The sequence below is a fragment of the Cynocephalus volans genome, chromosome 2, assembly GCF_027409185.1.
Source record: "Cynocephalus volans isolate mCynVol1 chromosome 2, mCynVol1.pri, whole genome shotgun sequence".
NCBI lineage: Eukaryota > Metazoa > Chordata > Mammalia > Dermoptera > Cynocephalidae > Cynocephalus > Cynocephalus volans.
In genome coordinates, this window is record NC_084461.1 from 18560970 (window position 1) to 18577559 (window position 16590).

The following is a 16590-nucleotide window of genomic DNA, read 5'->3' on the forward strand; positions in this document are numbered from 1 at the left end:
TCACATTAATGTATAGTCTTCCTCTATTTCTCTATCACTTCTCAATCCTCTTAGAAAATGGCTCAGCTCTTGAATGCTACAAAGGCTGTTCAGGAAAAAATAAACTCCTAGGTATAAAAAACAAACAAACAAACCACCAAAAAAAAAAACTGAGATAAAATTCTAATATTATTCTCACTCAAGCATAAGAGTTTCTTGTCCACTTTCTCCTCAAGATTTACTCCTTCCTTGTCTGCAGTGATTGTAGCTCTTCTTGGTTGTTTCTACTTCCTCTATAGAATTTCATTTTCAAACTCTCTATGCAGCCCTCATTTTCTCCTTCCCCTTAAAACTTTTTGTTCTCCAGAATTTCAGTCTGAACCAGCAGAAGTCCATATATGATTCCCTAAATCTTTATGCATGGCTTTAATCACCAATTAAACTCCAGTGTCTTCCATTGCTACTTGTCAGCCTATATATCTCTCCTGGACTGCTCTGCATTGTTCCATACCTGTCTATCTCCATGCCCACAAAGCTCCTGGACAAAGCTGTCGAAACCTAACTCCATCACCCTAACTCCCAGATGTGATCCTCCTGCTTTACTCTTCAGCAGCTCAATACAATCAGGATCCTGTCAACCATCTTCAAACAATCTTGCATCTCCATTTCTCACCCTGCCAAATTTTGTCAATTCTACATTCTGAAAAAAGTTCTAATCTGTTTCTTCCTCTCAATTTCTTCTGAGATTGCCAAATTCTACTCTATATTTGTGCAATGATAAAGCATTCCCTCTGCTGCCAACATTGTTCTAAATGTCACATGTCATTTCCCACCTGAAAATCCTTCAATTCATTCCCAAACACTTCTGGATAAACTATATTCTCTGAGTCTCCCACCAGGATTGTACTCTGTGGCCCATCCATGCTCTCTAGCTTCATTCCCACTCCCACTTAGCTGTGCTCCAACTGTTGGTCCTTGAATGCTATCCACTTACCTTTTGATATGTAGTTTCTAAAATTCCACTGGAGCTTCCTCTTAACCAACACACTATACCAGTCTTGTTTTCTACTAAGAGGAAAATATTAGTAAAGTTCTTCTTCGGAAGAATCTTCCTTAAACTCATGTAAGTCAAGTGCATCTCTCCTCCCCTTGCACCAACACCCCCCAGAATTAGCACTATTGCTGCATCGTTATCACTGCGAGAAAATTGTTTGTTCTACAAAATGCCTCCACTTCTTGTTTTAATTTCATTAATCACTAGGGGTATATTTTTTATTAATACAGTCTCCATATATAGCACAGTAAATGGCATGTGGTTAGTTTCTAACAACTGCTGAATTCATGTTGAAACAGCAACTTTTGAAGCCAAATAGGCTCTTCCAGTTCCTCCACCTTATTAATGTGTATAATAAAACTGTTCTGAGAGGTTGGCTTTACCAAGGTCAAAGATTTATATAGTGAGAAAAAAAATCAAGGCTACCTGTTAAATGTTCCTTCCTCTACTTCTTGTTACTTTTGTATATGTTATGAGTACTTCTCAAGGGCATTATCCTAAGTCCATAATATATTATACAATCCATAAATACATTATCCCTTGAATAATTGAAGAAAAGTACGCAAACTATGCTCTACTACCATCTTTTCTATGATCTATTAGCTCCTTTACAGAAATTAACCTGGATTTGATTTTCCTGTAATTCTTCCCTGGATCCCAGTTGCTCACAGAGGTGCAAGAGTGATTGTTTGACAATAAGTGCAATAACCAATATATTGTTGACACAAACCTTTCTTCTGAAAAGTCAGCAATGATTTCACATTTCCCTACATATTAAGAACACAATGATTTGCTTAAGAGGCCATGTAACATCAGGACCTACTGAGTCTGGCTTCATCTCTCTCCTCTCTATTGCTTATTCCCTAAACTATAGGTTCCTTGCTCCTTCTTTTGGCGCTTCAATGCACAAACTCCTTCCAATCTCAGGATATTTACATGTTGTGCTATCTTTCCATGGATTCTCCTCTATTTCCAATAAGAATGTACATATACACCATCAGTTTTGGCATGATTAGCTTCTATTCATTTACAGATATCAGCCTGACTGTCACTTTCTCAGGGAGTTATTTTCTCATCCCCAATTTATGTTTTACACTATAAAGCAAGTACAATTTTCTTTTATAATCCTCATAGCAGTTTATAATTGAATATTTATTTGTGTGAATTTTGGATTGACGTAAATGCCCTCAATGTATCTCTGTTGTTCACCAGTATATAAACATATATATATATATATATATATCCATATAAATATATATATATACACACACACACACATACATAAACTATGCCTACCATAGTGAAAAGAACACAGGAAATGCTCAATACATTTTGAATATATGAATATGTCCTAAATAGTCTTCCACTTTTGTCAAAATAAACTCAATTGCAGTGAAACTATATCTCCAAATAATGCAAACCAAGAAAATGGTATGATTAAGCTATATTTAATATTACTATTTTATAGTTTTATATAGAAAATAATTTCACAGCATATGTTGTTCTAATTTCTTGGAATATAATGACAAACATGTTGTATACAAAAAAAATCATAAAGAATACTAGATGAAAGGAATTGATTATATCTCACTCTGTAATTCTTGTAATAAATGCCTGGCATTTTCCTCTTGAAAGGAAACAAAACAAAACAAAAAACAGAAGTAAAATAAAACTGGATATATTTGAAGGCCTTCTAGGCTCAGCTTTCACATTAAATGCCTTTGTTATGTAATGTTGAGTGCAATTAAATATTCAAATATTCATTGGATAAAAGTCACTAAAATAATGTAAAAGATTTTCTGAAAACAATCTTATATGTATAAAAAAACTACTTATTTCCTTAAGGTAAATGAATGTTGAGATATATTAGTCTATAATTAGTTATAAAGAAATAGAGTTTTTGAGTACATATTTTTATTTCATATTTTGCGAATATTTTGTATTTTTATCTCTTCTCTGCATGGAAGGACTGAAGCATAGTAAAAGAATACTATTATTTATATCCAGAAAGGATATTAAAAAGATTACCTAATCCAAATCTTATTTTTGTGCAAAGAAAAACCTGAGGCAAGATATATAAAAGTGGCAGGTAAAATTGATAAAGGCATTTCTCTTACGATGAACAATTAGAAATAGTGTATAAAAATTAAAAGTTACCACTTTTAAAAAATAGCAAGGAAGGTTGATGTCTATTAGGAGTTTGGGTTAGGAAAAAAAAAAAAAAATTGGTAACAAATTAAACCCCAATCCTGCAGCCCAGATGAAACGTATATAAGCTTTATTTTTCAGTGTTGCTGTTTACATTAAGTATATGAAAAATAATCAGTAGTCAGGAATTAAAAAAATAGTATTTATTCTGGTTTATGAATCTATTTGTTGCCAGCAGACAAAGAGATAAATAGCTGTCTGTGGATATTTCTTAAGTTATAGTTTGGAGCCATCCCACCAAAACCCCATTTCCACTTGGCAAACACCAATGTAGGCCAGGGTACATAAATACTTAAAAAGTGTACAGGATGAAATGTCTACGACAGATAGTGAACACACAGATAGTTTGAACACCAAACACAAAAAACATTAGAAACTTTGAGCAAGATTGTTAAACAGGTATTTTGCAATAATTAAAGTAATAAGAGAAGAAATAGAGGTCAAAATGAAAGGACAGGTTACTTTGTAAAAACAAGAAACAAAACCAAAAGAAACTAAAAAATTTTAAATATATTCAAACTAATATTCATGTTTAAATTGAAAGACGTATAAATAACAATTCAATTTAATTGAAGAGAGTATTAGTGAGCTAGAAATAAATCTGACAGAAATGATATCAAATAGAAGTTTTTAAAATGAAACAACAAGGAAAAAGCAAATTCAAAGAAATAATAGATGTTATATTTTTATAATTAAATATAAAAATGCTAATAATTATAGAAAAAAGTATGGATGCCAGACTGTTGTGGATAAATTGTGTACCTGCAAAATGCATATGTTGAAGCCCTAACTCCTTGTAATTCAGAATGTGACCTTATTTGGAGACAGGGTCTTTACAGAGGTAATCAAGTTAGAATGAGTTGATTAAGGTGGGCCCTAATTCAATATGAGTGATGTCTTTATAAAAAAGAGAAATCTGGACACAAGGTGCACATACAGGAAGAACACTATGGGAACATGAAGATGGCCATCTACAAGCCGAGGAGAAAGGCCAGGAACAGATCTTTCCCTCAGAAACTTCAGGAGAAACCAACCCTGACAACAGCATGATTTCAGACTTAAAGCTTCCAGGTTGTGGCACTTTGTTATGAAAGCCCTAGGAAATAATTCCACAAGTCAAGAAAACAGAAAGTCAAGAAAAGAAACAAAAAACAAAACCAAGCCTAGACACACTCATGAGTCTACAGAACACAAGGGACACAGTGGTAATCCTGAAATCAACCTAAGATAAAGACAGCAGACTTCTCATCAGCAAAAATAGTCTAGTATGTCTAGCATACACTAAAATTATATCTTCAATAAAACAATAGCGAAAAAAATCATCCTATAAACTTTTACACAAATAAAAACAATGATTTCATAAAAAAAGAGAGATTTCTCTGCTTACAGGCTGAATAGAAAATACAAAACAAAACAAAACAAAACAAGCAAAGGCTCTAAAAAAGCAATAAGGAAATAGAACTGGAAGGAAGAAGAGGGGTAGAAGAAACCAGGAATAAAGATATTGGTAAATGTGGATAAATCTAAGCAAGATCGAATGTTTAAATAATTTTTAATAATAATGAAAAATCTGGAAAGTACTTTAAGAACAAAGAAAAAAGATATGAGATAAATATAACATGAAAATGAAGAAAGAAGTCAGTGTTTAAACATTCTAAGGTCTTTGGATTCTTTAGGATAACTGTAAAGGTATCAATTTTAAACTTTGTAAAATATGTATACCTGTTACAGTCACATTTCAATAAGAAGTAAATTGGACAAAAGAAGAAGTTTAATGTGGAAGCAGAGGGGAGCAAAGAAGTTATTAAATATGTTAGAAATATAAATAAGTGCATATTTTATACATTAATACTACTAGCAATAATGATGATGGAGGTAGGGTCTGGGTGGCCTGGTAGTCGGCCTCAACCTACCCTGCCTGTTCTCTTACCAGGTTCTTGACTCCACCACAGGAAAGAATTCAAGAGCAGAGTTACAGTAGAAAGTAAGAACAGGTTTAATGTAACACAAAAGAGATACAGACTTCACGCAGAAAGTGTGGCATAGCTCCAGAGACTGAGCAGGGCCTGTGGCCAGTTTAACACAAAAGTAAGAAATACACACCTAAAGTTTAGTACACACTGCAGGCTGGCTCAAGAGAGTGAGCAGCCACTTCCTGAAAGTAATTTTGACGCAAAAGAAAGGATACACCCCTCAGCCAGCAAACAGCTTGGCCCTCGGACAGAGAACAACAAACCCTGCCTTCTGCTGGAATTTGGCTCTTATAGTTTAGCTATCTAATGAATACTCAATTAAATGGGTGGTTCCCAGTTACATAACATAGACTTGCACATGCTCAGCTGACCTCCTTTTTGGAGCAGGTTCTTTGGTCAAATCCTATCACATACATCAGACATATTCAAGAATATTCTGTGCTCTCTAGAACCTCTAGTGGAAGGTCAATCAGAGGACAAACTCCACTTTACTGAGCATACCCAGCTACTAGGTTTATATAACCGCCCTCTCTACTGAGCATGCCTACCTACTAGAGTCATATAACCCCTCTCTACTGAGCATGCCCAGCCTCTAGATTTGCATAAGCCAGCCCCTGTGGTCTCTGTGGTCTCATTTTTGCCAGCTGGTGCCACAGATAGGTCTAACTAGCAACAGTAACCTTCATCTGGGGCAGGGCCTAGAGTAGGGGCCTGAAATCTTGGGGGAATGGCTTGAAATCCAGAGGTGTGTCCTGTAACCCAAGCCCAGGGAAACTGAGCACCTCCTATCACAATAAAAACCAGAAGAATAATGACTGATTTGGGAGTAAAAATAACTTGACATATGAGGCATGTAAAAAGTAGAAAACACAATAACATAATTGAAACTTGACCATTCTATGTCCTTGTTGTTTAAGAGGTAGGTAGAGATATTAAGATTTGACATGTGAAGTAAAGAATACATGCAGAACATTAAGAGCAACCATAAATATTAAAAACATAAAACTTCCAAACCAATAGAGAGAAACTCCAACAAAAAGTCATTACAAGAGAATGAAAGGAGAATAAACAAAACAACAAACTAGTAAACAAAAAAACATGTTAAACAGAAAATGAAAAAAATTGTAATAATAACTCCCATTTATTAAAAATCTCAATAAATATAATGGAATAAAGCCACTGCTTAGAAAAACAAATTGTCAGATTGCATAAACAAACTAAAAGGCAAAATCCATCTCTATGTGGCTGATAAAAGACACGTATAAATATCATCATAGTGACATAATAGTGTAGACAAAATATTTAAGAAAATTTTGACTAAGAGAAACTTGATATTAGAATGTTAATACCTAATCTGGGAGACTCTAAAGCAAAACAACATTAGAGATAGATTATCTAGTGATAAGCTAAATAATTTACATGCAACATATAACTCTGAACTAGTAACTATTTCAGAACTTAACCTCAAATGGGAAATTACAAAATAAAAAAAAAATTGACATCTCCAGTCATATTAAAAGATTTTATCATCTATTCCACAAATGGAAACCTGAGATATTTAAGCACAATATTTGAACTGAGTCCCATAAACCATCAAAATATACCAAAAATACAGATTTTAAATGTTTAATTTTTTCAGAACTCCATTGTTATGATAATTATTATTGTGAATGAACCAAAATACAATTATCATGTGATCCATGGTAGAAAAATCTATATTTCTTTGGACAGTTTCATTTACATACATGTTAACTAAGTCGATTGAAAACAAATAAAATAAGCCAAAATAAATCAAAAACCATCTTATGATGGTATCATCATATGTGTTATCCAGATGACATAGTTGCAAGCTCAGGAATCAAGGAGGATGGGGAAAAACAGTCTTTCCTTAAGTAATGCAAATTTCCTTTAATAAATTCAATTTTGAAGAAAAAAGAGGCTTTGACTACCGTAACTTTAATATTTACTACTCAATAGGCTTTATTTATAGTTCCAAAATGTATTTTTGATTTTCAAAGTAATACATAAATGCATTCTTATTGCAAAAAGATCAAATAATATATGTATATCAGATTTTCCCTTGATTCTCAGCCAATATCAATCCTCCAGCCAAAGGCAATTAATACTATCTATCTTGTGTTTGGCTTTTCAGACATTAATCACATCCTTAAAAACACACTCTTGTATATGCGCACACATAAACACACACCTTTTATATACTTGCACATGCACCTATACATGCGTACACATATAAATGCAATGTGCATATAGTTTCTCAACCTTGGCACTATTACCAATTTGGTCTGAATGATTCTTTGTTGTGGGGGTTGTCCTACATATTACATAATATTTAGGAACATCCCTAAGCTCTACTAACTAAATGCTAAGAGCACCACGTTCCTGGTTGTCACAACCAAATCTGAAGAAAGCGTTAGGGCATTCATGGACAGCTGACCTTTTTTCCTTGTAGGACCTTTATTTAATTAAAAAATATATATGATTTACAAGAGTACTGACATGAAAACTAATATAATACAGGCTGAATAATATTCATTTTCATTTTTTCTTTCAATTTAAAATTCATTAAAACCTAAACCGAGGCTCTAGTCACTATGCCAACTGAAACTAATAGACACGTTGGCCCTCATGAAAAATACTTCCAGATATTGCCAAATGCCCCCTAGAGTCAAAGACACCATGTACTCTTCTGCATTGATAACCTTCAAAAGAACTGACAGTGTAGCATTAGGAAATGCATTCATTAAGTTAAACATTTGCTAAATTATTTAAATAAAATATCATTTATTCTCTAAAAATATAATTAACCTTCATAAAATTTGATTTCTTTGAAAAAACACTTATATGTTACCACAAATTAAATGTAATGTATATAAAATACAATGCAGTTATGCATCCAGTTTCTGGTAGGACTTGATCTAAATAATTAAATTTCTATGATGACTATTGGAAAAGTTTCATATTCATATAGAGGTGAGCGCCATAATTAATCTCACATGACATCAGGTCATCATGTTGTCATTTGTATAAAATTCAAATGTCATGTTTTGATACACAAACTTATCCATTTTAAGGAAGTTATGATAAAAATGTCATCAAATTATCACCTGACAATATTAGGTGACAATGGGGACCTTTCCCTCCTATACATTTAATTTTTAATTTAGAGTTTATGATGACATTAAAACTATTATTTCCTGAAAGTGTGAACATTTCCACTTCCTTTTACATGATTTATTCTTTCTCAAACCTTAAAATAATTTAATTTGAAAATACGGTACTTCATATTAAAAGATATTTGAAGGTTATCTTCTAAATAAAGAAAAATACAGAATAATAGCAGTAATAGTGATGATGAGAAGTGAATTTCACGCACTATACAGTAGAAATTGATTTTCGTTAGAGAATTGGATGTCTTTAATTTTGTTCTTTGACACTGCCATAACTAACGCTATGAACATGAACAGGTCACTTCACTGTTCTGAGCATCATTGCTTTCCATTACTTGAAGAATTTAGCAAAATGATTTCTTACTCCTTTATATTGCTAGAATTCCTCCCTTACTCTCTATGTTTTTTGTTGCTGTTGTTTAATAAGGCAAAACGAAAGTAATCATCTGTAGTGTACACTTACTTACACATCTACAGGAAGCAGTTAGGGAGTGGAGACTGGTAGAATTTTAGTAACCAGGTTTGTAATAGACGTAAGCAATATCTCCAACTTAATATGGTTGATCTCTCGAGAACATTCTAACAGCTATAAGCAGATACACTATACAAACAGGGACTTGAAGATGGAGAATATAACTCATTTGTATATGCAAAAATAAATTTTTATTAACTTCTATTATCAAATCTATCCTTAATGTAAATATAGCCAAAAATTTAAAGTAGTACTGTTAGTAGATTAAATTATTTTAGCCTAACGAAAACACACTTCTACTTAGGATCACGCTATTTGGTCTCTTACTTCTTGTTTATTATTTCTATTCCTTCTCTCTTTAATTATTAAACAGTGCATATGCAATGTCTACTTATAGATATTGTGAAAAAAACATATATTTTCCCTTCTTTCTTGAAGAAGAATGTTTGGCCAGTTAAAAAATCATCTATAATGTTTTTTAAATGAAAATAATATGCATTTCTGGAGCACAACTTCTAGCTAATCACAAGCAATTACCACTTGAAATATGTGAAGTACATTGCCAATAGCTTTGCTGTAACAAACATCATTTTAAATGTATCTTCTTAGTTAAATTATATCTATTACATATGCTTAAATATTCCTAACATAGTACCAGTAAGAATCAACACATTTTGCAATAACAATCACACATCCAAAATATTCTCTATTGGTAAATATGAGACATAGATGCAGTATAGCCAATAGCTAGTGAATAAAAACAGGAAGTAAAGTGTATTCCAAATTATAATTTCTGGTCTCTAACATAAGTAATTACAATTTTACATCATTCTGTTATATCCAGTAAGTAATATGTTGTAATATAAGTGACAGACTGATGATATAAAGAGCTGACAAATGCATTTTTCTCTACTGTCACTAATTCTGAAAACTAATACCCTCACATGGCAGAAAAGTCTAAATCAAATAAAAATATAGCATCAGTCAAAGAATGCTAAAAATTACTATATTAAAATCATAAGTTTCTACCAAGCTTAACAGTGTGAACAAAGTCAAAAGACAAATGGCAACTGCGAAAAATTATTGATGACTTATATCACTGACAAGAAACTGTTGCACCTATTACGTAAAGAACTACTAGTATTGATAAGTTAAAGAGACTAGAAAAAGAACATAAAATAAAAAAGGGCTGTGAAGAGTCAGTAAAGTTGAAATACTCATATCTCCCAAAATAGGAAAAGATCAATTTCACTCATAATAGAAGAAATACAAATTAAAAGTACACAGAGATAATATATTTTAACCTATCATGCTTACGAAATTCCAAGTTTTACAAACCTATCTATTGGCATCTCCATAGAGAAACACTGCAGAATACTACAGCACCTACAAAGGGGGATCTAGTCATACCTAACAAAATTAGATTTATGTATTTTTGAATCAGAATCCCACTTCTGGAAATCTCTCCTATGGATATGCCTATATTTATGCTAAGTGATGCATGTAGAAGGACATTTGTTACATTATTGCATATAAGAGCAACAAAACAACAAGACTCAACTCATTAAATTAACTATTGGGGAGGGGTACATATGCCCGTAAAAGGGGTGAGGTAGAGAATTCCAAAAACTCTATTGTCAATAAAAGTGCTGAGATTTTTGTTTCAATCATGTCATATAATTATCAGATGGCTATAGTTTATGGTGCACTTTCCTGTGAATTACCACATTTGATCATTACAATAGGCTTTTAGATAGATATTGTGCATATAAGGAAGAAATAGTTCAAGAACCGGCTTCTAAGCTATCCACAGTATACTGGCTGAAGCAGATGTGCTACCTAGGAGCTCACATACATTTTCTGTAAATGGCCAATAAGTACTAAATATTTTCGATTTCATGGGCCCTATTCTCTCTGCAGCATCTACTCAATTCTGTCATTATGACATGAAATCAGTCATATATAATACATAAATTAATGAGAATGGCTATGTTGCAATAAAAATGTTACTTATGGACACTGAAATTTGTATTTTTTATAATTTTCATGTGTCACAAAACATTATTCGTTTTTTGATATTTTTCAACAATTTAAAAAGGAAAAAAAAAGTTTTAGTTTGCAGTCAATACAAAAACTGGCAATGGGCTGGCTTTGACACACAGGCCGTAGTTTAACTGGCTTCTGATCTAAACCATAAACCAAGCTTTATCATGAACTTCAATTAATAATAGAAATGCCAACTGTATTTCTGAGTTTTACATGTAAAACAACAGAGATGCAGAGAAATAGAGACTCATCAGTTATAACAGAGTAAATAGAGGAGCTATCACTCAAAGCCAGCTCATTACTCACCAGTAATTATCCCATGAAGACAATGAATCTACTCCAATGATAGGTATGATGTATGCCATGAATTGTAGAATGTGTGTAATATTTTAAATAAAATTATATTCTTACGTATAATAGGATTCATTCTGCACTGTTCAACTTGTGAAAAAGGAATAATTGACTAGCTAGTCTACATTAGTTTTTGCATGAGTTTTGAAAAAGAGGCAACAAATTGTTTTAAAATTATAATGACTAATTACCATATAATTTGTTCAAGGAGGAAATGAGTTACTTTCTAATAAATGTGCTATTATATTATTTTTATCCTGATCCTTCAATTATTTTGAAAGATCTTTAACAAGTGATCAGATTCATGAGGTACATCTTTATGCTAGTTTGGTCATTTGATCTCTCAAGGCCACTATATTCTGGGAAAATAAATGATGGGTTACCATATATTTGTTTACGTTTATATGTTACTTATGTATATATATATATATATATATATATATTATTTATATATCAGAGTATTTCAAAAGCTCATGGAAAAATAAAAAGATCATTTAATCTTTCCATGAACTTTTTGAAGACCCCTCAACTATATGTGTGTTTATATGTGTGTGCAAGTGCATATGTAGATAATTTATCATTTACCATTAGAAAGGGATCTATAATCATGGCCTTAGCCACATACACATATCTTAGTAGTAAGCAGTATAATTGTCAAGTGTCAACAAAATAAATCCTCTCATAGTGAATCATCATTGACTAAGAAAATGCTAAACATATTATTGTAAAAAAATATAGAAGCTGGTATGTATCATAACACTTAGATAAGAGCTCTTATCAAAAGTCCAGAAAATATTGTTTTATAATGTGAAATATAAATACGAATATAAAACATTATAATCAAGAGCTCAAGGATAATTTGAAACAAACTTACCTAATGCATCTCTAAAAATATTATTTTAATACTACAACTGCATTGGATATTTATTATTTTATTTCTCTTGACAAAACTGTTGGCATTTCTGTGAGAGAGAGAGGTAAAGGAAATAATTTTCAGGTCTTTAGAGGTGTCCTTTCTCATTCTCATAGTAATTGTAATCATTCTATCTTTTATTCAGGAGTGCTATGTAAACGTAGAGCTGGTTCATTATGAATGCATTTGTAAATGTGAGATAAAAATTCATTTTCCAAGCAAACTAAAATAATGGCACAGCAGGGAATTATTTTAAGCACATACTAATTGTTGAGTTTTGCAGTTTTTATTTTCTAATTTTTAAAATTATATATGTTGGCGGTTGGGGGTGGGAGTGAGGAAAGAATTTGTGCAATTGTTACACTCACCCATAAAGGAAGCTTAGAATGAAATACGGGGCCCCTGGCCAGACAGGAAACAAGCGGATGACACCCCTGTGTGTGTACCTTTATATTTGTCTATCTGTCCATCAATACTACAAATAATAAAATGGATGACAATTTCACAGAACCTCCACAAACTTGAATAACATCCTAAATCTCCACCACCTTCTGATCTGTGAGGAGCTGTCAATCATATATATGTTCACTGGCACCCAATCACAGAAATATTGCTTAGAATTGATCTTCCCATTGAGGCTTCATCTTTTACTAAAACTAGGTAAGCCAAGACAAAAGGAGACATCCTCTGACCTTTTTCTTCCCCATCCCAGCAAATTTTGTTTCTGTTTTTTAGTTATATGAAAATGATAAGAAATAAGCACAACAAAATATTTTTAAAAATAAAGTATTTTTTATCTTGGTTTACTCCAAAAGGATATTTTCTTTTTTGTTTTTATTTTATTTTTTACTTTTTTACTCCTTTTCAAGGATTGAATGGGTTACAGAAGAGTTTTAAAGTTTATAACAAAAATAATTTTCTAGTAATTTGATATATTATGTTTTGATATTAGTACATTTGCTTTCATTTACTTCATGGAATACTTTTCAGGGAAAAAAGCATATAGTGAAGATAAATTTTTTATCTCATTTTAACATGCATGTAACAAAATGAGAGAATTGTTTCAGATCTTTTTTTGTGTTTCATATTCTGACTCCATTGCTCCTGCCTTATGAAGAAAATGCAGCTGCAATGCAGTCCCTGTTGGACAAGGGATGAAACAGATGGCTTGTGATCCTGCACTGCCTACACATTAGGGAAGCACCATGGCTTGGATGGAGTACTATTTTTTTTTTTTTATAGTACTAACACTGCTAAAGTGAGAATAAATTGTCAAGCAGGGATATGGGAGTCACTGAGCCCGCAGTCACAAAGATTCTCCTGCTGTGCTTGCTGTTTCTCCCATAGGTACTGAACAAATGTAAGTAGCGCTTCTCCCAAAGATCAGTAATTAATCAGAAGAAGGTCTTTCCACTTCCCACTCTGTTCTTACCCTAGAGCCTAGATAACACATGCTTAAGCTCTCCCATACTACTGAACACAATTTCCTGAAGGTTTTGATAAGCAATTAAATTTTTTGGTGTGTACTTTTGAATGGAAACTTGATCTGAAATTACTAATTATTTTGTCAACTTTATTCTTCTGAGATTTTAACAAAGCCTGTGCATCCAGTGCATATTTAATTCATATTAAAAATATATCAACATTTTTATGGAAACTAACTTTGAGGACTGGAAAAAATATTCATGTGCTTTTAACGGCTGACTTAAATAAGAATACATCTCTGTAAAAATGAACAGAAACACATTAGATACCATGATAGATGTCTTCTTTTTAACTACCTGTGCACTAGCAATAGATAAAAAACATAATTAAATATCAATGCACCAATAAGTGACATAGTGAATTCCAATCTACCTTTGTAGTGATAAAGACAAAATTACTTAATTGTATGTTAAATTAATTAATTCTCATTTATACAAGAGAAAAGAAAGAGTAATATGCTGGTAAAGAATATTCAGTCTAGTATATATAGAGCAATGTTTAGAGAGATACAATATGAAGATAATGTTCCTTTTACAATTATTGTTTTGAGCTTTCTAGTACAAGTAAGAGTGTCTATAACATAATTCACTTCACGTTTCATGTCTCCTCAAATCCTGTTAAAACTCCACCCTTGTATCACCACACAATTTCCTAGGCAAGGAAAAAGCAAAACAACAAACAAAAACTTACTTTTCCAACATATTGTGGATCTGGTCCCATATGTTCTTCTAAAACAAAGAACTGATTCCATACCCATCCCCTTTTGGGACGATGGTGAACTTCAGTTTCGCCTTCAATGTGTTTGGTTTGATTTTTGTTCACCTTGATGGAGCTGTGGTGTGCAGTTCCATAACACCTCTGTACAAAACAGAGACACACTAGGACTGGACAGATGCAAGATGTGCTCGTAACTTTCATTGTAAGATAACTTTCCAGTGCACACTTTCCCTTCTTTTCCTTGTCAACTACAAATGCTTAGTAAGCATTCAAGAGAGAAGCCAGAGCATCTTTTGGAAGGACAGTCCAAAGTAAAGTGTTTAGCATGTCCATGATTTAACTGCCCATCAGGGAAAGGTCAGACCATATTTACATCCTGAAACACTTGGAGAATCAAATCTGTAGTTGTCTGATCTCAAATTTTCACAGTAGGTGAACACAGGCAACCATTTTCAACCTAATGGAAAGAGAGAAAATGATATACATTACAAAACGTGGTCATATTAACTGCTCCAATTGCAAATTATACTATTTTGTAGTGAGATGATGATAGGCAAAGAATATGTGCAAATTCTTTTGGAAATACATACAAGCATACATACACACATGGACGTCCCTATCTGTACTATTAATTCATAATTACATAAGGGTACATATACATATAATTTTTATTTTGTTAGATGTGATACAACTTTGCTACCCATACTACACATCAATTACCTACAGTATGTGACTCACTGAACTTTGACAAAATACTCCCGATGGTTGAAAAATTGTGACAACCACAGTAATAAATAGATACTTAAAGTAGTTAGTAAGTAAAATAGAAGAAAAGAAGAGGATGGCTGATAAAAAAAAATGTACGTAACTGGATATTACTCTAGGCTTCAGGTACAGATTGGCAGAATCAAGTAAGAGTGAGAACAGCAATTGAATGAATCACAGCTTGCACCATTTTGATAGGTTCAGCATATGATACTGTAGGGTATGGACTTCTTATACAGGCAAGACAAATTTTCAAGCTTGGGAATAACCATATGTTTGATTTGTAGTAACATAATTCTAGCAGATATGTAAAGAAAGGATTAAAGGAAAAAAGCATGGTGGCAAATAATTTGATTTTTCAGGTTAAAAATTGATATTGGACTTAGGTTTTAGTACATTTGCACAATAAAATAAAACTTGGGAAACACTTCAGGAAGACAAATTACAGTATTTGGAAGAGATAAAGATGACTGATATTATTAACTTATTTAAAACATATACAATTCCGTAGCAAGTTTTGCTCTAATTTTTATATATGTGTGTGTGAATATGTGTTTAGAAAACACACTGATTCAAGAATATGACTATTCCATCTAGTAAAAAATATTAAGTGAATCACATTGTCATTGTTTAAAATTCACCCCTGTAAATCAGCACAAAGTGCAATGTATATCTGAATTAATTACAAAATGGTTGACATAACAATATAATTGATTTTAAAAACTGAATATAATCAATCATAGCATGAGTATTCTATACAATTGAGAATAAGTATTTATACAGAGTTAGGAATGAGAAAAACATATGGGACCCCAGACCAGGGCATTTTTCTCTATCAGTATCTCTCTCCACAAATCAGGGTTAACAATAATGCTTCCTTCACTAGTTGGACAAGAATTGTATTGGATCAGAATTGCAATTTAATTTTCATCATCTGGTAAATAAAAAAAAATGTTTTAAAATATTTTATAAAAGGAAAGATAACTTTTTCATCGATTTAAATTAAAATGACTCAAAAATTTCCTAACATATAAAAAAGAGCAATGTCATTCATTCTAGCTCCAACATGGTAAGAGCACTAGAAAGCAAGTCAGAAACCATAGGTTTTATATATCTATTTTTTTTTTTGACAATTTTTTTTTATGATACGAAATTATGTGAACCATCTATTTTTTTCCAGTCTCAAGGTTCTAATTTACTAAAATTTGTGGCTGGAATGAATGCTTTTAATATTCTTTCCAGCTTGCATAATAAATTATTTGGATGTTATATTAAATTTTTTATTTGCCAGAGGTTCTTAATTTTCAAGTCATAAATTTCAGAAAAAGAAACTTTAGTCTTTCTTCTTAATAGCCAAGTTGATGACTACATAGAAGGTGATGTTACCTTAATACTTTCACACTGTTTGGTGTGATTTTCAAATGAAATTAACATCTTTG

The 16590-nt window shown here is 32.2% G+C and overlaps 1 protein-coding gene across 1 annotated transcript in view; it reads right to left on the bottom strand.

Annotated features, from left to right (window-relative positions):
• The window catches only part of CDH18 (cadherin 18), a 342030-nt gene extending 327443 nt beyond the window's left edge, over window positions 1-14587 (bottom strand). Inside the window, exon 1 of the mRNA XM_063086030.1 lies at window positions 14360-14587. Coding sequence (XP_062942100.1) covers window positions 14360-14587 — 228 coding nt within the window. The remainder of the gene's footprint in view (window positions 1-14359) is intronic.
• Between the last annotated feature and the right edge of the window lie 2003 nt (window positions 14588-16590).